Here is a 23,399-nt window from a genome sequence, read left to right as displayed (position 1 = left end):
ATTTACTGTCTTTCAAAATAAAAGCAGATAGAGAGCTTGGTCTCAGTATGACTCCCCTGTCAAAATAAAGGTTGAATAAATGTGATTCAAATTTAGATTTTTTTCAAATTAAATTAACAGTGTTTATATAGGACTGTGAAGTAGGGCTGCAACTATGATTTTTTTCAGTTTTGATTTACCTGCCAATTGTTTTAATGATTAATCAATTAATCCTTTAGTCTGTAAAATGTCAAAAAAAACAAAAAAGTCCCTTGTCCAACCAACAGTCCAAAATCTAAACTACTGTCATGAATGAAAAAGAAAAGCAGCAGTTCCTTCACATTTAAGAAGCTGGAAACTGCAAACATTTGACATTGTTGTTGCAAAAATGACTGATGGTTGCTAATTTATTTTATTTTAATCGAGTAATTGTTGCAGCTCGACTGTAAACACCACATACTACAGGTACTTAGAGCACACGGCTTGGCATGTGATGAAATGATACTTTAAATTATGATGCATGGCAAAGATGAACTCAATAAACAGTTCCATCTATTAAAACTGCTCAGTCTGAATTGTGTGCTTTTAACTTGGGGGTCTCCCAGGATGCCGATACAGTGAAGTACTAATTAAAACAGAAATAGAAAACAGTTATATAAAGTCTTTCTGAAGAAACTGACTCAGAAAGTCATGAAAAATTTAAACGATTAAGGAAAGAACCTGGGGTCTGCCTGCAGGATTCAATTTAAAATATTAACTCTGATTTTGTCTAAATTAGAGCCAAATATTCAGACAGACGTGTGTGTGTGTGTGTGTGTGTGTGTGTGTGTGTGTGTGTGTGTGTGTGTGTGTGTGTGTGTTACTCACTCTGACTGTCCTGAAGTTGGCCGCGTCATCCAGCCCGTTGACGGAGGCGGAGTCCAGGCTCAGGTAGTTGTACTTGCTGAAGTCTCGATCCAGTTTCAGCTTCTCTGTGACACACAAACATGTGGTCTCTATTTAAACTACATGTGTTTAAAGGCAGTCTAAGCCTCATTTACATCAGCTGTGATGACCTTGTGGTGACAGTGGAGGTTGTGGCTACAGAAAAGCCACCATCATGTTTAATCTTTCCTGCTTAAAACAAACCGACTTTTATGAAAATTGGTTCAGATTTAAGCAAGTTACAGTCAATTCTGTAGTGAAATCTGCATCTCTCACTGCACACCATGTTGTTTATTAGGGGATCATGATATCTCCATGGCGACCACGCAGACGCACATCAGTCGTCAATGAGGTGTCTACTTTATGTCTCCATATCAATGTTTATGAGCTGCGTTCCTCAAGGACTGGGGATGTTAATGATTCATCTTTGATCAATTAAACACTGTTAAGAATTTAAAGGGATAGTTCACCAAAAATAAAAATTCTGTTTTTTTTTTTTATATACTCCAGCAGTATATCTAAAAAAAAAAAACTAAACTCGATCTTCAATCGATCAAAAACGCACAAAATTTGCAACCCTATCAGGGACCATAAAAAAAAAAACAAAAAAACAAAACACTTGAAGGTGCAAAGATTCAAATGGGCGACACCCACACACCCTTAATCCAGATTTGTCCAGCCTTCGGGCTGTTTTCACTCAAAGCACTTTTTTCTAGAGAACGAAAGTTCCTACTGCTGTGAACATTATTCAGGAAGATCAAATGTTCTGTCTTTAAAAGCCCCTGTATCTAGTAGCAAAAGAAATCTATTCCTCTCGTGGGCGCATGTGTCGGATTTCATTAGCGGCTGCATTAGCTACAGCTGAATCAGGCCCCTCTGATGTGTGCGTGTGTGTGTGCGTGTGTGTGTGTGTGTGTGTGTGCGTGTGTGTGTGTGTGTGTGTGTGTGTGTGTGTGTGTGTGTGTGTGCGCTCTGGAGTCAATGACCATTACATTGTTCTGCTGTGTTCAGGACATGAAACAATGCCCTCCATCCACAGAGAAGCAAATAGAGGGAACAGGTTTCACGGCTCGTCTTTGTTCTCTGCTCTGTTTGTTAAGCAGGAAGACTGGGTCATTAATGCATCAGCCATGTGTTCATGCAGCTGCGGTGATGCTGGAAAATGTTTATGAAGGACTTTTAAAGGGGTAGTTCGGATTATTTGAAGTGGGGTTGTATGAGGTACTTATTGATAGTCGGTGTGTTAATTATAGTCTGTGTTGTTTTGGAGAAGCAGAGGGGAAGCCTGGTGAAGCAGCGGAAGTAAACCAGCCGCCATCGCTGTGGGAGCGTCTCCCTGCAGTATGCAAGCGAATACACGTGAGCTGTAAGTTTACAATCTTCTACTTTTCTTCTAACCACCATGTGAAATCTGAAGAATGTTAATACTGTCATCTTCATCAGTTACTGAGGGACACTGTCTCATGTCGTCAGTCCAGTTATCCTTGCTATGGCTGAATGATTTTGAAAAATTATCTAACTGAGATTATTTTGACCGATATTGCAATTGCAATGTTTTGTGATATTAGAGGTAATGATGGCGGTGTGTCCACAAACACCTGTTTAAGGTAATACACTGAGTATCAGTAGGTACCTCACAGAACCCCAGTGCAAATACGCCGTACTGTTCCTTTAACATAAGGACTGTCATGCTGGTGCTGCATGTTAACCACTCTGGTCTGAATCAAAATACCAACAACGGTGTGTCTGGTTTCCTCTGGAAGCTACTGTGAAGTTTGATGTCCGTCCTGTGAGACCAGAAACTATCCAACGCTGAATATATCACAACCCCAGTTTGTGTTTGTGCTGAGAAGACGGGTGGATTTCAGTTTTACAGCATTTCTCTCAGATCCAGAAGCCCTTTAAGATTCCTCAAGATTAAAAAAAAAAAAAAGTACTCTAATGCTTCCAATCAGCTCCCATTTCCAGCATTTTTTTTCTTTTGCTTTCACAACTTACTGAGCGTGTCATCGGCGGCTCCAGACAAGAGTTGATAAAAGATGTGGAAGTTCCTCTCTCCTCTGGGCTGCTTGACCACACGTGATTTCTCCAGCAGATCTAAAAGAGCAAAAGACAACAAAAGGAAACAATGACACAATGACAAAAATTCATTTCCTAACAATAGTCTTCAGAGGAAATGTTTGCGATGACTCACTGAGGTGTCCTTCAGTAGAAACTACAGGCCTGACCTTCTGTAGTGAGTATTAAGGAAGCCTGATGTGTAAACTGCTGTGTATATATTTATGTTGCCAAGGTGACCAAGCCACTGCTGGTAATTATTTGTGTGTGTATACACACACACACACTACAGGAAGTGTACAAGGAAGAAACCACACAAGGATATCAGACGTCAGCCTTTTCTTCTGGGCTGCAGACCAAGTTCAACAGCACCTGATTAAAAGGGGAGCCATCATGTGCTCACCGCATTAGACGCAGAATGATTTAATTAAAGGCCGACTGCAGAGCTCAGCATCTGAGAGCGTCTTCACTGACCAGTCTGGCTGGATGACAGCATTCAATTTGTTTGCTTAGAAAACATCTTATTTTAGGAGACTTTAGAGTTTACACTGCAGTCGTTTTACTCACATGGACTCTAATATTCTGATAATCAGAATAAACAAGAACAAAACAACGACGAAATTTAAAACTTTTTATAAACCAATCAAAGGAAAACATGTATCATGTAAATCAGTGCTTCCAAAACTTTTTTTCCTTTAAAAATGACAAACCATCTCGACCCCGTTCACAACAGGCCTCATGAATAAATCTTAATGAACACTGCAGTTTTACTGGCAGTTCTGAATCACCTTCTATTATCTCGATGTGTGTTACTGACAACATGCACACATCTGAAATACGTTATTAATGAGAAATAACTGCATTTAGAGGAAAAAAAAAAAAAGAGAAGAAAAAGAGGAAGGGTGATAAAAACAGCAAAAAGAAAAAAGGAAAAAAAAAAAGAACACAGGCTGAGTTAACAGAACATATTATTATTTTTTTTTAATTTTCTCCCATTAAGAGAAGAATAGAGAACATTTAAATTTTCTTTTTTTTACTCTCATCAGTAAAATGATTTTACGTTGTTTATAAAAGCTGTACTCCAGATATTAATCTTAAATTTGCTGAATTTCTTCTTCTTTCTTCTTTTATTTATTTGGCTTCACAAATAAAATCTCTAATGACACACCTGTGGGAGACCACCTGTCCTCCAAACTGAACTGAACCTTTTGAGACAAACTCTTAAAGAACAGAACATTATTGGACGCAGAGACGGTAGGAAATAAAGATGGCCGGCGACCAGAATTGGCTGCTTTTCAGCGTTATCGGCCATGAATGGAGACCCGTGTTCGATCAGTCTGATTCTGTGCTGGTCAAATTTGCACACAGTGACCGTCTCTGTGTCAACTATAACTGACCAGCTGATCAAATGTTAGACTGACTTTATGAACGGTTTCATCACGCAGCTGTCAGTCTATATGAGCGCTCGCTCTCTCTCTGCTGTGAATGTGAGTCTGCATCACTTTTCTCATCATTTGCACGTTTCTATCGTCTCTCTTGCGTGAAAGACGTATTAGAGATGCCTGGATCTTCAAACAAACTGTGAATATTCTGTTTCCCCATTTAGAGAAAATAGTGACGGAGCATCGTTTCAGGAGCGCTCCGGCTGCCCTACACCTCTGACAGTAACGTCACAACCAGCATATTGTTTGAGTTCAGAGGAGTGAAAAGAGGGGAAAAAAAGACAAGAGCACAGGAGTAGAGGGGGCAAGAAAATATGAGAGAAGAAAGGTGGAGAGCGAGAGAGAACAGGACGAGGCCTGGCAGTAACCTGTCAGCAAGAAAAGTTACAAAATGTCTGTGTGTGCCGTTAATGATAGTTCTTAGAAAGAAGGAAAATTGGAATCGGCATGCAAGACAAAATAAAAAACTAAAATAAATTAGACAAGATAATTGCCATGTATTTCTAGTATGAAAAATAAATGACAGCCCACTGAAGCATGTCAACAAAAAAAAATGAACAAAGGCAGGATAGAATGAAGCATTAAAGAAAGAAAAAACTGCTGAAAAACCTTCAAGATCACATTAAATCACATCGCCCTGCCAAAATCTTCGTTCAGAATGTAACCGTGCTGAAGTGAACAAAAAAAAAAAACTGCTCCTGGCTTTGAGAGTCTTTTAGACATCACAAACTCTGGTGAGTCACCGGTCTGTAGGTGTTAAGAGGACAGAAGTGCCACTTTGCACTGAATCTGTGGATACGCTGTGAGCGCCTCACCAAAGAGCCCTGCAGAGGCCTGGGGTGGATCAGGCTCAGGGTCAGTCTGTGGCACCCGCTGACCACGAGTCACACGAGTGACTCTGTAAGAGTCAGCGCATCAATAACATGACGACCAGGACTGAGTAGCTGGAAGAAGCGATGCAGAGCTGTGATCAAAGATGCAGGGAGTTTGGTGGCCTGGTAGCTCGGTTGGTGGAGCGTTCGACCCGTGTGCCTCTGCAGTGGCCGTGGGATCGACTCCCGCCTACAGCCCTTTGCTGCGTATATTGTTCCCATTTCTTTTCACTTTTGTGTAATCTCTCGTTCGTCTCATCCTAACAGGACTGACGTGACCTTCAATGCAAACAGTTCAGGCTTCTTGTTAGCTTTTTAGAGCCACAGCTCCACATTTTGCGCAGTAAAGCATCCTGAAGGGCATTTATTGCTCTGTTCAGAACATGTTCCTCTCCCAGAGATAAGCAAACACACATTAAAGTGGGAACAATATCCTGTTATGTTGTGACTGAGGGCTTCGGCTGTTTGGCTGCCAAAAAAACTTCTCACCACTCTGTCATTACCAGAGCTACTGAGAACTGGCTTTTCAAAAATTATAGCCGTCTAATCTCAGTTGCAGGAAGCTCTGACGGTTTGACGGATGTACAATCAGGGGAAAATAATGAACTGAGAGGTGATGAGAAACCCGTCCAAGAACATCCTCAACCATCTGTCTAGCCGGCTCGCCAGCTCTGTCTGAAGCGAGTCACATGTCAGCGGCTCTCCCTCACAGACGCTCCCTTGTGTCGGGCCGACTCGGGCCGGCAGACAGGGGTTCATTTGTGCCTCGGGCCTTCAGCTCCTCGCCTTGTTTCCGTGACCTCTGGCGGAGAAGTCGGCGCAGACAAAACAGTGTGAACAGAGGCAAGATAAAACCAAAACAGAGCAGAGAGCCGCGTCAGTCAGAGTCAGAGTGTGTCTGAGATCAGTTTCAATTAAGAATTCAATTCAAGTAATTTTAAGGCTTTAATAAAATCTGCAACTGTACCACTGCAACCGCTTGAACATTTAAAACTACACTTGAAGATCAACAGCAGATATGTTGGATGTTTTTGTAGCTGGAAAACCACACAACCAGTGCCAGGTTGGTAAGATGGCAAAGTTAGACTAATATAATAAAGATGAAGAAAATACAGCATATGAAATTCTGCATTAACATTTACAGATATTTTTATTAAAGGGACAGTTCACCCTAAAGTCAAAAATACATATTTTCAGTGGGAAAGAAAGTAGATCTGATCTGAAGAAAGTAGTTCCTTTAAAGACTTTGGTATTGAAAATGCATTTTTTGCTATTTTAAGACAAATTTCCAAAGTTGAATGCATCATTAGACATTCAGAAAAATCTGAGAGAAAATAAATGTTCAGAACTATTAGAAAACAGCAACTTCTGCTTTTTGGACAATTTCCCAAGACTGTGTTGGTTTTAGTGCTGGGTGATCGGATGAATATGTCACCTATCAACGATGTGCTCCATCACCAGTTGTTTTTTTTTTTGAGGCAATATTTGTCATTTTATTTTGCTAGTCTAATGGTCTGTGGAGTGACAGCCGCTGCTGCACAGGACACGCCCACTCAGCTGGGAGCTGAGAGAGGAGCGAGAGGAAAACAGAGTTTAGACTCTTTACACTCTTTTCACACGAAGAATTAAGGATTTCATTCGACCAAACCTGAGCTGGTGATTGTTGGAAAAGTGGACAAACGAAGACGGTTCTGGTGAGTTTAACAAGTTCTCCTGTCGAGTTTGAATGAGTTACAGCTTGTCTTAGTTCGGTAAAAAGAGGGAAAAAATGGTTGTATTTCTCTGTTTAAAGAGGAAAACAGGCGTGAGAATATTTAATTCCTTGACACTTTCTGAGTTTATTAATACATCACCAATCGCCGGTTGGTGCTCTGACGATGGCCGGTTTGAAAATTTCTAAATTTTAACGTATCGCCCAAACAATTTCTAAAACTTCGAACATAAGAACCTAATTTACATAGTTAGAAGGCTGTGGTGGATTTGGGTTTTCAGTGGTTTAAGTACATTTTCATCTCAATTCTACTCACAGTTGCTGATGACTCCACCCAGAGGATCTCCTTTGAAGTCAAACTCGATGTCCATGTACTTTCCCTGCGGATCAAAGGAACAAAAGTTAAGAAGAATAACTACAGCTGAACGTATGTGGTTAGAAATAAGCTTTTACATCATGTTAACATACAGCATGAGCCCAAACAAGCCCATTCAGAACCAACCAATCATAACCCACTACACTATGAAATAGCTGGCCTGTGTGGAGGGAAAGCCCCCCCCACGTTCTTCCTCCTGGACAATAAAACAAACTGTTTCATGCCCTCTCTCTCACTCTCTCTCTCTCGCTCTCTCTCCTTCTGTCTGAATCTTGGAAGTTAGAACATAGAGTCCTGTGTGTTTGATTTTTTTTCCACCCTGTGATATATTAATAGCAGACATGTCCTCCGAAACAGGCCAAGCTCCACTGGTGAGTGGGCTCTGGCCAAACTCAATAAGCCTGCCGCACTCAGCAAAATGAAGTGACGGTTTGATTCATGGCTCTCTGATAAACTGATGGGAGCTCTGATCAACTGGTATCCAGTGGGCAGGCCTGAGGTCCTCGTCTGGAGCTTTATGCCAAGGTTACCTAAATATAAACAGATCAGGGGCATAATCCTTGATAATACCCCTGTTACTGCACGACTGCGAGTCTGAGCACCGGCTTGTGTTTGTATGTACTGACTGATGTGGGGAGATGATTGAATATCGTGTGAAAAGGAAATCTAAAATTGGGATTGGGAAAAGTCCACTGGCAGTGAGCCTGCTGGCTGCTGCCGGCTGCTTCAACCATTAATATTTTCCATTAAAACCCTCAAACATTCAGGCACATAATCCTTTCAATCGTATGGCAACGACACGTTTGGACATCCTGGACGTTTTTCAGACTAACTGACTCACTTTCTGAAGAAATCTGCAGCTAAATGAATAACATCCATGTCTGGCTGACATTACACACAGGAACTTTCACACAACTAGTTTCAGGGTAAACATAATTTCCGTGCAACTTGACAGTTACACAAAGCAATTGAAAAGTAATTGCCAGGTCTGTGTGACAAAACCAGCAGAATGGCCAGTAAATCCGGCGCCGGCAGACGGTGAGCACACACACATCGTACACCCGTGTGATGTGTGCCAGGTTTGTGTGTGAGCGTGCTCATCTGGGGTCACTTTGGTAGAATTTAGGTATAACTTAAATTATGGATGTGTATTTATAGATATTATTATTGTAATTTGCATTCACATAAAAAAAAATAATCTTGCAACAAAACTTCAAAAGTAGCCCAGTTTCGTGGGAAGACGCCGATCTGGCAACCCTGAAAAAGTCTCATGCAACACAATGAGTTCAGAAGTTCTTGTTTGTTTGTGATGCTGATTGTACCTGCTGTTGTGATTATATCTGGAAATGTTAGATTGTAACCCAGGAACCTGATCTTTCTAATGGTATCTTGCATTTATGTTTCCACAGTTTGGTATTACACAGTAGTGAAACCATGCAGGAGTTTTGTCTGTCTCTGCGGAGGGAAAACCTGACAGCTCAGTGTGTTTGGCCACACTTTGCAGCTGATCAACAGCAGTGCAGGTCAAAGGAGAAGTGAGGGAAATATGCTACAATGACATCGTTGATCCTATTCAAAGTCCAGATTAGTTCAAGAGTCAGAGCCAGAGAGACTCGAGCACAAGAACGAAAAACTCACTGTGCAAAGAAATTCGGAGAAACACAGAGGGACAGAAAAGTGGGGGAATTAAGAAATTCTCTGGGGATTAATTTGAAGGAAAGACAAAACAGATCAAAGTGTTGGATTATGCAGGAGCTTGAATGAAACCATCGAAGCTATGCATAATATTTAGCCTCATTAGAGAAGCAATCATCTAATTAAACAACACTAGTTGTGTATCAGTTCTGGCGAGGATACTTACAAATCTGGAAGAGTTGTCGTTCCTCACCGTTTTGGCATTTCCAAAAGCTGAAAGGGAGGAAAATCTTAATGAGACACGATGAAACCACCCAGCAGTGTTTGTCTATATATTCAAACTAATCAAAGCTTGTTTATGATTATTCCTAATGTTGTTAATGATCCCTGACACCGTGCCTCGCTGCAGCTAGCTGTCAATCATATCAGGGCTGGATCTCAAAGCCATTTGTGCTGATGAAGCCCCATAATTCTGTACGGATTAAGCAAAGTACCAGAGCTTTCCAGGCTTACGGGAGGACTGAACCTTCCTGTCACACAACATTCAAGTCAAAGTGCTTCAATATGTGCCAGCGCTTAGAGACAAACAATAACAAACATCATGCTCAAACACACTGCGGTGATTTTTTTTTGTGTGCCAGCGTGTAAATGTTCATGCATCACAAACGTGTGCACAAAGAGGTTTTGTTTTACGTGCACACGTTCGCCTTTCAAAATAATATTTTCCGATCTGCAGACTTCTCAATTTGCTTCTACCCACGTTTCTACATTAAAAAGCTATTAATGTGTCATGCATCGAAGCGCTATTAGCATAAGTGCTTTATGGCTGATAACAGCTGATTAAAGTGTGTTTAAGTGCACTGAAAGAAAGAAAGAAAGAAATGAGAAGAAATAGAGGGTGACAAAGAAACCAATAAAGATTCTGAGAGAATCACAGAGAGCGAGCATCACACAGCGTGAGCAGCACGATAACTGTGTTCCCCTCTAACTCCTTTTTTTTTTTCCTTGAGCAATTAGATCGGCAGGAGCTAAACTCTTGCAGATGTGAGAGAGTTTCTGCAGCGACTCAACCCGGGCGTACAGCTTCATCATTCACGGGCATTTCCTGTCCACTGCCCCCAATTAAAATACAGCTGTTCCTGTGCCAGCACTGAGCTGTGGGAAGGAGGCTGTGTGTGTGTGTGTGTGTGTGTGTGTGTGTGTGTTGTGTAAAGAAGGGAAAAGTTGAGCAAATAAAGAGAGAGAGAGTGTTTCACAGTATTTATAGGACCCCTACAGTTCTATCACTGATCAGTTTACTTGTCTGTGACAGTAGAATTTCCGTGTTTATGTGTTTGTCAGTGTGTACGTGGCTAAAAGTTCGCTTTTGTAGCTCCAAATATGATTTACTATGTTAGACATCAACCAATCAGGAGCTTTGCTGTGGTAAATTTATTTTTCTGGTCATTATGTATTCCAAAACCAAAGCAAAATATCAAAGATGATCATAAAAAGCTGTTGAATGACTGACTGATGCAACATGATGGGATGTTAAAGCTGCAAACACTGGCAGCAGAAGGAGGTTTAAATGCACTTTATTTCACAGAACATTAATAAGACGTAACAAGTAGGGCTGCAACTAACGATCATTTTCATTATCGATTAACTTTTTTCTCTATTAAAAGTTGTTTGCAAATGTCTTGTTGTGTCCACAACCCAAATATATTCAGCTAACTGTTACAAAGGAGTAAAGAAAAATATTTGTTTTCATGAAGCTGAAATCAGAGAATTTGGACTTTTTTCCCCTTAAAAAAATTACGGAAACCAATTAATCGATAATCAAAACAGCTGGTGATAAAATTACTGATGGATAAATTGCTGCAGCTCTGTACAAGCCGTACTTTGTATCAAATTAGATAAAAGCTCTAAATAATTTGATCTTTATAAGACCCTTTATTGGACCCTTATTAAATTTTATTAAGGGGTACTGTTGAAGATTTTTTGCTGATAGCTGAAGATGTAAACAAATTAATCATTAATAATTAACATATAAAATGTATGTTCTTCTCTCATTTGAAGTTTAAGTTTCCTTCTTCAACAAACACCTCCATCAGACAAAACAAGGTCAAATGAGGCCAGTTTTAGTCCATTAGTTATTGATTAATACATTGTTAATCAGTTAAATGAATAATCGATTAATTGCCATTAAGAATTTATCATTAACAACCCCAATAGAGGGCAATTAAGGACATATTACAATAGAACTGGACTGTAAACTAAAGTGAAATTAATTATCTTACAAATAAAGAACATATTTCTCTTTTTGTCAAATTAAATACCAAATAAAGCCTGTTACGTCTTATAAACACACTGTAAAATAAAGTGTGACCGGCTGCTGTCGACCTGTTAACACAGATTCCGTCTCTGAACGTGACCTTCAGACGATCCGGCCCCTGAATTGGGACGCGGCTCGAGTGTGAACGGCGCTCACTCACCCTCCAGCACAGGATTGGACTGCAGCAGCTGTTCCTTGACCTTGTTCACCTCCTGGCCCTTCCCACACACCGCTGCCACATATGACATCACCAGCTTACTGGCCTCTGGAACACACACACACACACACAGACACAGATAAATATTAGGTCGAAGCCTTCGCTAGACAGGATTGAGTGATGAACAAGTGCAACGTGCCCACCCATCTCATGGTAAAATTCCCCTTAGCTCATCCCCCCCGACACCCATCAGGGCAGGGTGGGGATCCTTCATTAGTCTGGAGGAGGAGGTGGCGGCCTCATAATGAGACGGTGACCATTATTGCATCATGTTATCATCATTCGAACGACTGAAGAAACATGACCAGACAGATGATTCCCACTCATCCGCTTCTCACGTTCGGGTCGGAGCCGATGTGACAGACTCGGAGGGAGTGTTCCCAAAAAAAATAATCTTCTGGAGGAGAAGTGGGACACAGGGGGTCAAAAAGCATCTTGTGTGTGTGTGTGTGTGTGTGTGTGTGTGTGTGTGTGTGTGTGTGTGTGTGTGTGTGTGTGTGTGTGTGTGTGTGTGTGTGTGTGTGTGTGATGTGATGTGCCAAGGAGGGATAGAAGAGAGAGAGGGGAGTTTGACAGTAGACTGCTGATGAGCCTGGCACACAAACAGCTCCAGACGCGCTCATACATTTAGTCTAGGTGGAGGAAGGTGAGCAGAGATCAAGAGTCACTGCTTTGCTGAGTAATAAGTTATGCACTGCTTGATCTGTACATTTTTATCTCTCAGGGGAGCAAAATAAACTTCCTCAGTCATCTCTCGCAGACAGCAGGACTATGTTATGTCTCCTGCGCGCTGTGCTGGCATCTGATAATAACATTCGTCACAGCTCCTCGCTCCTATGGAAGACACAGCAAGATGCAGCACAAGAAAACCGCGAGCCAGACATGAATGTCAATGACCCATATCGATGGGGTGGGCACGTTTCTGATAGCCTTATTCTTCTATTCTACAAAGCTTCGGGGGCTGATGAGATTAGCGAAATCCAAATTTATCTCCCCGACTTGGCTGAACAGCTTCTTGGAGCAGCGTTTTTAATATCCACGAGAGGTTCACGGCGCCAAAACAGAGGCCGGCGCATCACGCAAAACTGTCAAACTGTGCTGCATCTTTCTGTCACCGCTTTTCTCTGCCGAAATGATCATGATTACTCTAAAATAAGCGGCAGTCTTGCAGCGTTGACAGTGGCTGTTTGTGGAAATTGTTGTGTGGCTTCATCATTCCCGATGTTTACTGCCAAAGTGCTATGAAAGTGTGGTGAAATCTGAGCTCCAGCCAGAGATCAATGGACCAATATTTCAAAAACATCAGCAGCAAAACTGTCAAACTGCACTGCATCTCTCCAGTGCTCTGTCCCGAGTCTGTCACTGCTTTTCACTATTTGAAATGATGGTGATTATTCTGGATAACAGACAATCTTAAGCTCCAAGTGCGATGTTAGCGAAAATTTATGCGCCTCACTTGACATGCATCAACTGATGCTCCCATAGTGCACTGCAGGCAGGACTCCAAACACCATAGAAGCAGCAGTATTTTAGGGAAAGGCCACTATTTCCATGTATCTGCTCATTTTTGTAGTTTTATTATTACTAATTATTTATTTCTTTGATAGAATCTTTGCCTCTGTACCCTTTTCCAGGTCAGTCTGTGCCGTTTTTTTAAATTAATGCAGCCAGGATAACTTATTAACAACAATTTACAAAGATTTGAGAACAGTTTACAAGAGCACACAGCAAAGTAGGCCTGTCACTGAACATAACTATTAAAATGTTGCTGATATGTGGCGCTTCAGGGAAAGTTACGTTGTGAAATCGACGCTCAATCCACAAATCAATATATCAATAGTTCATCCATCAACACCGTCAACAGCATGAAAACAGTGAGTCATTAGACAAAGGTCGAGTTGTGTAACAGATTTAAAGTATATCATATCAAGTACGGTGTAGCTCAAGGGTCAATTATTGGCCTGCTTTTGTTATCATCATATATACTTCCCTTGAGTAATTTCATCTGTAGATATAGGATTTCTTTCCATTGTCATGCAGACGACACTCAGTTATTCCTCCCTGTTAAGCCCACTGCTCGTCTGACAGGCATAAAAACAAGTGGATGTTGAGACATCTTCCTCTGCTGAAGTCAAAGAGGACAGAAATCCTTGTCCACTGCCGTCTTCTCACAACAGATCGAGCCTGATCCAAGAAATCTGTTCTCTTTGGTGGCAATTTATTTTGTTGTGCAGATCTCTTCTAAATTTTTTTTTACTTTAATCAAAAAACATTTATCTGAGCTTCCCGTTTTTCTTTTGTTGTGCTTATTATTTTAATTGTTTAAAAAGTTTATTATCTACTATTATTTTTGCTGTGTGATAAGATTGTAATAGTGCTGATATAATAATTTTTTGAATATCGCCTTCTCTTTGCTTAAAGCCACATGGCCAGTTTTAATTGGAACCAAATGGCCGCTGTGATTATGAATCACTCCCACTCTTAAAGTCTGTCGAACACATGCAAATCCAGCGTGGTAGGCAACAGTTTTCTGGGTTTGAAGCCGACAGCGAGCTCTCCGCCGACATCAAGCACAGCGCTATAAATGCTTTTTGTGGGGACTTGTGAAAAAACAGTGCAACGGTCAAGAATTTAAAATTTAAAGTATGAATGCATGTCTGTGTCTTTACTGTACAGGAAGATATTTTATGAGCAGAATAAGACAGCTCTGCCACAGTTTGTGCTCTGCCAACTCAATATGGCTTTTACCTGCGACGCAGGGCTGCCAACAGAGACCAGGAAATTCCATGCCTCTTGGGTTTCTGTAAGGTATGTGAAACTGCACCAGAACATGGCCTCGCGATTATAAAAACCAACAGAACTAACGGGCCGGGGACACAGCTACCTCCAGCGTCAGCAGGCTACATTTAGACGCACGGTCTGACTTTCAAGTTTCTTATCTGGGAGGTGAGGATGATGACCGCAAAGTTTCAGCAGACCAGGAGTTACTGTCAACTTTCATGTACCGACATGACGTTCTCAAAAAAAAAAAAAAAAAAAAAAAAAAAAAAAGATATCAAGCTGCCTTTTAAAGGGTAGATCTGATAGAAATCTGCACTGTGGCTCTATACATAACAACCCTTATCTTACAGCGGCCTTCAGAGTGTGCGTTTTGACTACACTTACACAAACCTTTGTTCAGCACTACAAACAAGAGGAGCTGAACAGACAGGATGGTACATTTTAGCCCTCCAGGGATCTAAGGGGCAACTACTGGGTAACTTGTTCTCTCTCTTCTTTCTTCTTGGCTTCTGATAAATGGAAAACTTGTCACATTCACGCTGGGAACAGATGCATTCATGATATCAGTAACCTTAAGTTGTGTTTGTGCAAAGACATCTGTGGTTGTGTAACTTTGTACATGAAGCATGGTGATCATCTTGAGTCACTGAGCAATGAACAAATAGTTCGGCCCAATCCAAATGTCCATCCTAAAACCTTAAAGGGATAGTTCACCCAAAAAAGCCCCAGTGTGACACTTGGCACATGCACACACACACCACACACACCCAGTTCAGACGGTGCACACACGCATATGAATGCAGCTGCAAACTAAGGATCTACAGTGAAGATTCAGACTAAAAACATGGTGTATATGATGTCTAACTATTCGTCAGCTCAACATCTGTTTGTGAAGATGATCACCATGCTTCACACACACCGTTACACAACCACAGATGTCTTCGAACAAACACAACTTCAGGCTACTGATATCATGAATGCATCTGTTCCCAGTATTAACGTGAGAAGTTTCTTCATTTATCAGAAGCTGAGAAGGAAGAAGCTTGTTTTGCTTTATTTAAGCTTCAGGGCTTCCCCCGTGTTTAATGTTCCAATGCTATGAACTGTGGGTAATTCCCTGCAGAAATGTGGCCTTGCAAAGCCAGACCTCTCTCTCCACAGCGCTCAGCACCGGAGAAACTGGTCTCACAAACGTCGTGGGCGGTGCTAAGTCCAGGATTCAGCGATGGTGCTGCTGCAAAATAATGTCGAGGGGGAACATTTGCATGTCATAAGGCGAGCTCTGCCATTAAAATGACCACATCACTGCAAAAGAAAAGGTAACAGCTGTTAGCTTGTTTATGTTTGTACCATTAGCATCCCAGGTGCTAATTTGTTGTTTTCAGCATGCAGGTTGCAACTAGGACGTTGTTCTTGTCTCCTGGGGACTTTGACAATGTAGATAGTAGGTGCTGTGATGCCACTTGAAGCAAGTGACCAATGACAGGATTTGCACCCACAGTATGAATCTGGGGACTTATGGTAGTGCGCATAAATGGCTCAAAAAATCCTCCAGCGCACTCATGGACATGCTGATTTGACAGTGGCACAGCCTTAGGCCCTCACAAACTTAGCAGGAATGCACCTTGAAGTCTGTGACAGAATGGACACTGGATTTGGTCCTCTGTGTTTGGACTTACCAGTTTTCCCAGCTCCACTCTCCCCTGTGATGAGGATGCACTGGTCCTTGTCCTGGTCCCTCAGTGAACGGTAGGCCTCATCCGCCAAAGCATAGCTGGAAGACAAAAGGAAAAAAAAGTCATAAGCCTTCATAATACAAGCACATGCCCTCAGCTCACATCCAACCCCGAGTCCAAATAAGATGGGACACTGGAAAGCCTAAAGACAAGGGCTGGCTCCATGTTGGCACTTACGTCGTTACCACATCAACCCCTGCAGACAAGTTGGCAAAGTCCGGACACACAAACCTGATCTGGTCACCTGCTAATAACAGAGTGGACTGTGTCTTTAAGATCTGATTGGAGACAGTTCTGCGGTCTGAACGATGCTTCTGGGAATCGGTGCTGTAATATTTCTATTTTTAAGTATTTTCCAGGATATTTTTGGGGAAAGTGACGTAGCGATAGTGGGGTAAAAATAAGTTCAGAGAAATGGTATGCGACTATGCCAAGCCACATGGCATCCACCCTAATCAATAGCATATGGCTTTATTGGAAATTAGGTCGCATCTGCAGGACAGCCAGAGCAGCTTTATTTAGCTGCACTGGACGGTTCGGATTTAGGATTTGGCTTGGATAGCTGGAATAGTGACCATTTCCTGCTCCTTTTCCTAAACTTTACCACTACATGAACACTGCTGAGGCGCCTGCTCTTTCAAAAACAGAAACACATTTACACACTTAAAAGCCTGTTTTTTCTTCATCTAGACTAATAGTTTTTACTATCACATAATAACTTTCAGGTTTTTCTATAAAAATAAAAGAAATGTGTGCTTTTAATTATACACTGGCAGGTGTTTGAATGATGCAATTATTCACTGAGAATATAAAACAGCCAACGGTGGATTTGGCAAATGATAAAAGAGGACTGCGCATTACAAAATGAAGCCTATTGTTATACATTCCAGGACAGTGATACAATGGGAAAGTGGGACTGATTATTGCAGTTTCACCCCCCACTGGATTCCGCAACAATATATTACTTGTTCTCTTTATGCAGGCAATCCCTCATGATGGGTTTTTTGAGAAGGGTGTGGATGGTATCACAATGACAACTTTTTATCTTGTGTGGCACAGCGGTCTGTAATTTAATGTGATACACCCACAAAGAAGCAACACTGAAGGGTGAGGCTGCAGCAATAGAGTTTTTACAGCTTCCATTTGGCAAGCAAACAGTCGTGTAGAGTGCTGCAAGAACCATGTTCTAACCTTCTCCTCCAGCAGGACACGAGACTGCAAATTAGCTTTCCTCAGCTCCCGTCGCCCCCCACCACCTCCAGTACTTTGGCATTCATTACTCAGGAATTTTTTCCAAAGCCACGTCTGGTAATAGCTGTGATTTTACCTTATGACACACTCAAAACCTCTTTGCTGTTGCAAAATTGGGTGAGTTAGTTTCAGACAAGGTAAAGTGGATTTGGAAGACTCTACTCATCTAAGACCTCCGTGACGAGCCCCGCAAGGAGTCTGTCTGGGTCTGTCTGTGCTGGTGGGATGATCACAGGAGGGAAACGGTAATGTAACTGAGGGAAAAGATCAGTCAGAAACCTTAAACCACGTTTCCACCGCAGGAACTTTCACCAGGGACTAGGAACCTTTGGAGGACCTCAGTGCATTTCTGGTTTGACAGTGACCACCTCAAGTGATTTAACGTTACAGCGGCTCTGAACAGACTCTCACTCCAGGTATGGTGATGACACGGCAGGTTCAGGCGCAGACGAGAGACAGGAAGCCGTCGAGGAGCGCGTTTGTGTTGATATTTGTTTGTGCAAAGCTGGAAGTTATTTCTTCCCATGTTTTAAACTATGAGGCTTGTGTGAGGTTATACTGTACTGAAATAAATTAACAAAATGTTTATAGCTCACTTCGTGGCCCACATATATAAATATATATCTTTAAATTACTTTATTAATATTAAAAACGTGCAACAACTATTGGCTTAAACTGACAACTGCTGGTCGACTGCGAAAATCTTTAGTCAGGGTCCGCTCTAGTAAATATATTTGTCAAAGGTCAGTGGACTAATTTGTCTCATTTGACGGTCTTACTGAACAGGAAACACAGTCAACAGTGGGCTGAAGGGATCTTTGTAGTTCCTTTAAAAGTAGTTCCTGGGGCTCGAAGTTCTCAGCACTTTGGGTGGAAACGCAGCTTTTGTTTTGAGCAAGCATCTGCCTCACCGATGAATCCCTGCCAGCTCTACAAGTGGACTGAGTCTTAACAGAGCTCAATGGTGCTAGCTTCAAAACCATCTAGGGCTTAATCTCACCGCTTTTTAAATATAAAGCTCAGATCAAGATCTTTAAGTCATAGGTTTCACATTGAGTACAGGGTAAATCTAGCTTGAGGTAATTTTGGAGGAATGCATCAAAATAACCTCTCCCCAGTGTCTAATTTAGTCCTCGCCTGGAGGGTGGGGGCACTCCAAACCTCCCAGGTCTGAGTAATATCATTAATCAAGTATTTATACGCACTAAGTGTACTAGACATGAGTGCAGGGAGGAATGTCTGACATTCACAGATGCTGACAGGGGTTTTTCATATAGCCTAGCTCCACCGCCAGGCTCTGCTGCTGCTGCGTCTGAAACGGGATATCAAACTGAGTGCAGTTGCTGAAGTTACATTTATTCGTGGAGGCAATTCTGGCAGATTTAAGCACAGTGCACATCAGAAAGTAGTGCGGCGCCGACCAGCAGGCTAAAGCACTGGTTACTCCGGTTTCAAAGTGATTTCTAGGGCGAGACTGCATTTAAAGCTGCAAGCTAAACGGTTGTGCTGCATCATTCTGCAGTTGGATCACTATCTAGTCCAACTTCTACAAACACACAAGACATGGAAAAAGCAGCTAATGCCTAAAAATGTCCTAATCTAATTTGGGGTGCAGCAGTGAATGTATTAGTGGAGTCAGTGCGGTGAGGAGCAGAATTCGGAGCATATAATCACATGCTGAACTAACACTGACCTCCAATTTGAAAAGTAGCTGATTGCTAGTAAAGAAGCCATGACTGAGAGGGGGCCAGAGACGGACGGCCAGATGAATGCATTCCAGCCCACAATGCAAAGTTAAAGCTCAGGCTGGCTAATGGAGCTCAGGGTTCTGCACCATCACACGTCGTTCTGGAACAGAGCCCGCTGCAGCCCCGCAAAAACCCAGGCCGCTCCCTCCTCGGCCCCCGGTGTGGGCCCTCCACCAACAACAGGCCCTCAAGGAAAAAGGGGGTTCACTAAAGCAGAATTTCTCATCGTAAAAATTCCTTTGGGTCGAGCTGGAGTAGTTAGCTTCTGAAAGGGTTTTTGAACACTAGAGGCGCTGTGGGGATCTATTTTTATGAGGGGCCGTCACTGTTTTATTGTCTTTGTTATCTTGTTCTCTACTTGCAGAAGAACGTGGGAATTTTTTTTCACCTCATGATTTGAGGGTTATGATGTTATTAGAAACAAATTGATGCAATTATTTAAATTTCTATACATTTATTTTTCCGCATTAAGTGATGACTACTTAAAACAGTGTATTTGCAACGACCCATAATTAGTTAAGTTAAATTCAACTTGCGTACAGTGTGGTTCTTGTTCACGTCCCTTTTCCTGTCGACTTCAGAGTGGGGCTGCAACAACTATTTCCATAGTGGATTAACCTGTCGATTATTTTTTCGATTAATTGATTAGTTGTTTCAGTTCAGTGTCACAGTAAGTAAAACAGTCACATTTAAGAAGGTGGAATAAGAGAATTTTGATTTTTTTTCCTTTAAAAAAAAATTACTCAGCCAAATTGCTTCCATACGATAGGCTCAGTAATTCCCAAAGCTGAAGGAAGGTGAAAAATTATCCAGATATAATTGGTGTGGTGTTGTCTCAACAGTTCCCCATTTTCCTTCCAAATCTCCTTCCTCATCTTTTTTGAGGATATTCCCATAAAAAAGCTGCTGTGGATCATATAAAAGGTGCGGCTTCTCAGTTGTGTTAATTAGTAACTTGTCATCCTTGCAGACGGCTTTGATGACGGGAAACTCAAACATCAAGGACGTCGGCGTTGAGTCTGACAAATGAAAACAGGTTGGAGGTGAAGCAAGTAGCAAAACTTTGTAAAAACAGAACCAGGGTGAGTTTTTTCCAAACAAGTGACACGTCGCTGAGCGATCAGCTGTTCGCTCATTTGCTTGCATCGTTTCCAGTTAGGAAGCGGTGTAATTCTTCATTTATCTGATCTCGGACCTGCGGTGTCCTCACATGAGCAGCAAACGAGTGTGAGGCAAAATATCTTCCTGTTGACTGTAGAGGGCAGTGATTTCAATCTGCACTCAAATTACGGTCACACAACACTTTTCAACAACAAACCCACATCAGCCACGACACTACACTAAATCTGAGGACGAAAACAGCTGACTGATATTAACGTAGAGGCCAACAATGCAAGTTTTAAAACATTAACAACAAGGAGTTTTTAACCGGTTATGAAAGAGTCTCTATTTAAAATTGATTAAGAATGCATTAATTGATAATACTCAGTAGTCTAGAGATGGCAGTAACAGCGGTAGTTGTGCCTCATTTGTCATTGTTTTGAAAAAGGCAACTTAATATTTAATCTAAAAAAAGAAAAAACGAGAGAAAAACATTTAAATAGTAATCAATTGTTAGCATTTTCAACTGTTGGTTAAGAGAAAATAATGCACAAATTTTGCAAGCCTACCTACGTAATTTAACAAGATCAGCTGTTGTTCTTAACACCTGCCACCAGATCAGAGTCTCCTTTAAAACAAATCAAACAAGCCTGGGTTTACATGTTTTTAGATTTTTATTTTTATTTTTGACGATTATCACAGTGGAAACCCTACCACTTTTGTCCACAAGGGGCTCCACAATCAGCTAAATATAAAAGTTACTTTAAAAATAAATTAAAAACTAACTGCATCCAACAGTGCTCAGTTCTGGACAGAAACTGGATGAAAAATTAACTAAAAAACTTTGGAAAGAACCTTAAATTTGAAAGTTCTGGTGCCCTCAGTCGCATCAAATCATTTTTTCTGTCCATCAGAGCAGAAGCCTCTCACTCACTCACTCACTCGCTCGCTCGCTTGCTCTGAAATCCCCACCCCCACAGTCTGGGACCGCAGCCCGGCCCCTACCCTCTCCTGTACACTACACGTCTGTATGGATGAGACTGGCCACAGGACATTACGTCACTGCTGAAAAGGGCAGCACAGCGCAGCAGATGTCTGCTTTGTGCAAACACTCCTGCTGCCTGACCTGATCCTGACAATGACCAAACCATCACACAATTATCTCACCCACCGGTGGGGGGGGGGGGGGGGGGGTAAATGGTGAGGGGCGTAGTAGAATAGGAGTGGGAGGTCCTGTGCCAGACACACACACACACACACACACACACACACACACACAGAGCTGGTCATATGAATATGAATGGCCATCACACAATCACATTATGAATAGAAGCGAGGGGCCACACCCAAAACTGTGCAAGTACAGAAGATACGATTTTCAATCTTTAACATTTAAAAAGAAAAATCTAAGCCACAACCGACCTCTCACAAGAAACTAATCTGTATTTTTATTCCCACATACAAAAGACAGAAAAACAGCAGATCTACAATTAATGCACGCCCCTGTGGCTACAACTTTGTGCTATCATTAGCGCCATGAAAGCAGCATTAACGGTAAGTGGCTGCACCGCTTCAAAAATGTGGGAATCAAAACGTACCAAGGTCGCCCATCAAAGGCAGAGGAAGCAGCGGAGTGAGGCGCCGAAACCCCAGAGGCCTCCCTGATCAGCAGCGCGGGGTTAGGCCGGGATAAGGCCTTGGACGGGCCATAAGTGCTGCTTGGCACCTCCCCTTCACATCTGCCTGCAGGCTGTAATTTGGGCTTGCACGTGGCAGCGGTGAACACAAAGCCACACTGGCATGAGGTAAGCGGGAGAAAATAGTCTAGTCAGTTCTTTTAACTACCAACCTCTGGTAACTGGGGCACAGGCGGCGACGGTGGGCCTGCTGCGTGTGACCTGAATCTTAAAAAGGGTGGAGCGCTTCGAGGGCAGATTCAGAACACTTTAAAGCTGTGATCTGTAGATGCTAATGAGGCTGTGATGTTTGGGCTGGAATGCAGCCCACCCAGCTCCTGGATGATGACAGGACAAACAATAATAATCTGTCTCATATTGACATGCAGCACATTTACATCGATTTTAAGGGACAGTTCACCCAAAAATCTTTTTTTTTTTCCCCTCTGGCCTGTAATGCTGTTTATCTGTGTAGACTGATTTGGTGTCAGTTACAGAGTTTTGGAGTAATCAGCTGTAGAGATGTCTGCCTTCTCTCCAGTATAACAGAACTAGATGGCACCGAGCACGTGGAACTCAAAGCGCCAAAAAACACATTTGAGTAACTCAACAGCAACGTCCAGAAATCATGACCTGATAGGAACGATGTGAACTTCTTTCTTTCTACAAGAACATCTTAAAAATATTTAACCCCCAAGTAGATTGAAAATATTTTGCTACTTTTCATGTTTGTATGAGTTTCTATTTTTTTAAAGGTTCCATGAGATTATAAAATATTTTTCTACTTTTTTTAAAGGGTCTGTGATGTTTACAAAAGATTTTTTTTTTTCAATTTCCAAGGTTCATGAGATTTAATAATAAGTTTTCAAATAAAAAAAATATTTTCTATCTATACCATCATGTGAGTGCCATGTGATTCATTGATGTATTATAACCTGCAGCCTATTTAACGGTGAATTCGTGCAGTAGTCATCAACTAAAAACTAGAGCAGCAACAATTAATCGAGTAATTGATTAAAAATCATTTATTAAATAAATTGAACTATTTTGATAACTGATTAATCATTTTGAGTCATTCTTTCATAAGAAAAAGTCCCCATTCTTTGATTTTAGCCTCTCAAATGTGAATATTTTCTGGTTTCATTTGTCCTCTTGTGACAGTAAACTGAATATCTTCAGGTTTTTGACCTCTGAGGACGTCATCTTGGGCTTTGGAAAACAGTGATCGATATTTTTCACAATTTTCTTGGCACCTTATGAACCAAACGGCTCATTGATTAATCGAGAAAATAATCAACAGGTTAATCTCTGTTTTACCTGATAAATGTCTAAGGATCGAAACGCTGTAACCTTAATAAAGTTTACAGAAGTCAAGGACAGTCCTGGAGCGAAGGTGGACATCTCCAAAACTCTGCAACTCACACTGAAACAACCCAGATGGATGAATGTCACTACAGGCCAGGTTTTGGGGTGAAGTGTCCCACTGAATACAACTTTGTTCATCTTCCAGCGCTAAAATGGGTCGACCCTGTTCGGTACTTTGATGCTAAATCCAGCTCCGTTTCTATGATGTGTTTG

The 23,399-nt window shown here is 41.7% G+C and overlaps 1 protein-coding gene across 1 annotated transcript in view; it reads right to left on the bottom strand.

Annotated features, from left to right (window-relative positions):
- myo1b (myosin IB) overlaps positions 1 to 23,399 on the bottom strand; it is a 95,859-nt gene that overhangs the window by 35,476 nt on the left and 36,984 nt on the right. Inside the window, exons 4-9 of the mRNA XM_084725522.1 lie at positions 15,989 to 16,083; positions 11,472 to 11,576; positions 9,224 to 9,270; positions 7,303 to 7,366; positions 2,902 to 3,000; positions 847 to 950 (exon numbers count right to left, since the gene is read on the bottom strand). Of these exons, the coding sequence (XP_084581648.1) occupies positions 847 to 950; positions 2,902 to 3,000; positions 7,303 to 7,366; positions 9,224 to 9,270; positions 11,472 to 11,576; positions 15,989 to 16,083 (514 nt within the window). The remainder of the gene's footprint in view (positions 1 to 846; positions 951 to 2,901; positions 3,001 to 7,302; positions 7,367 to 9,223; positions 9,271 to 11,471; positions 11,577 to 15,988; positions 16,084 to 23,399) is intronic.

This window comes from Lutjanus erythropterus, chromosome 8 (genome assembly GCF_056507025.1).
Source record: "Lutjanus erythropterus isolate fLutEry1 chromosome 8, fLutEry1.hap2, whole genome shotgun sequence".
Taxonomy (NCBI): domain Eukaryota; kingdom Metazoa; phylum Chordata; class Actinopteri; order Lutjaniformes; family Lutjanidae; genus Lutjanus; species Lutjanus erythropterus.
This window is presented reverse-complemented; position numbering and strand designations above follow the sequence as displayed.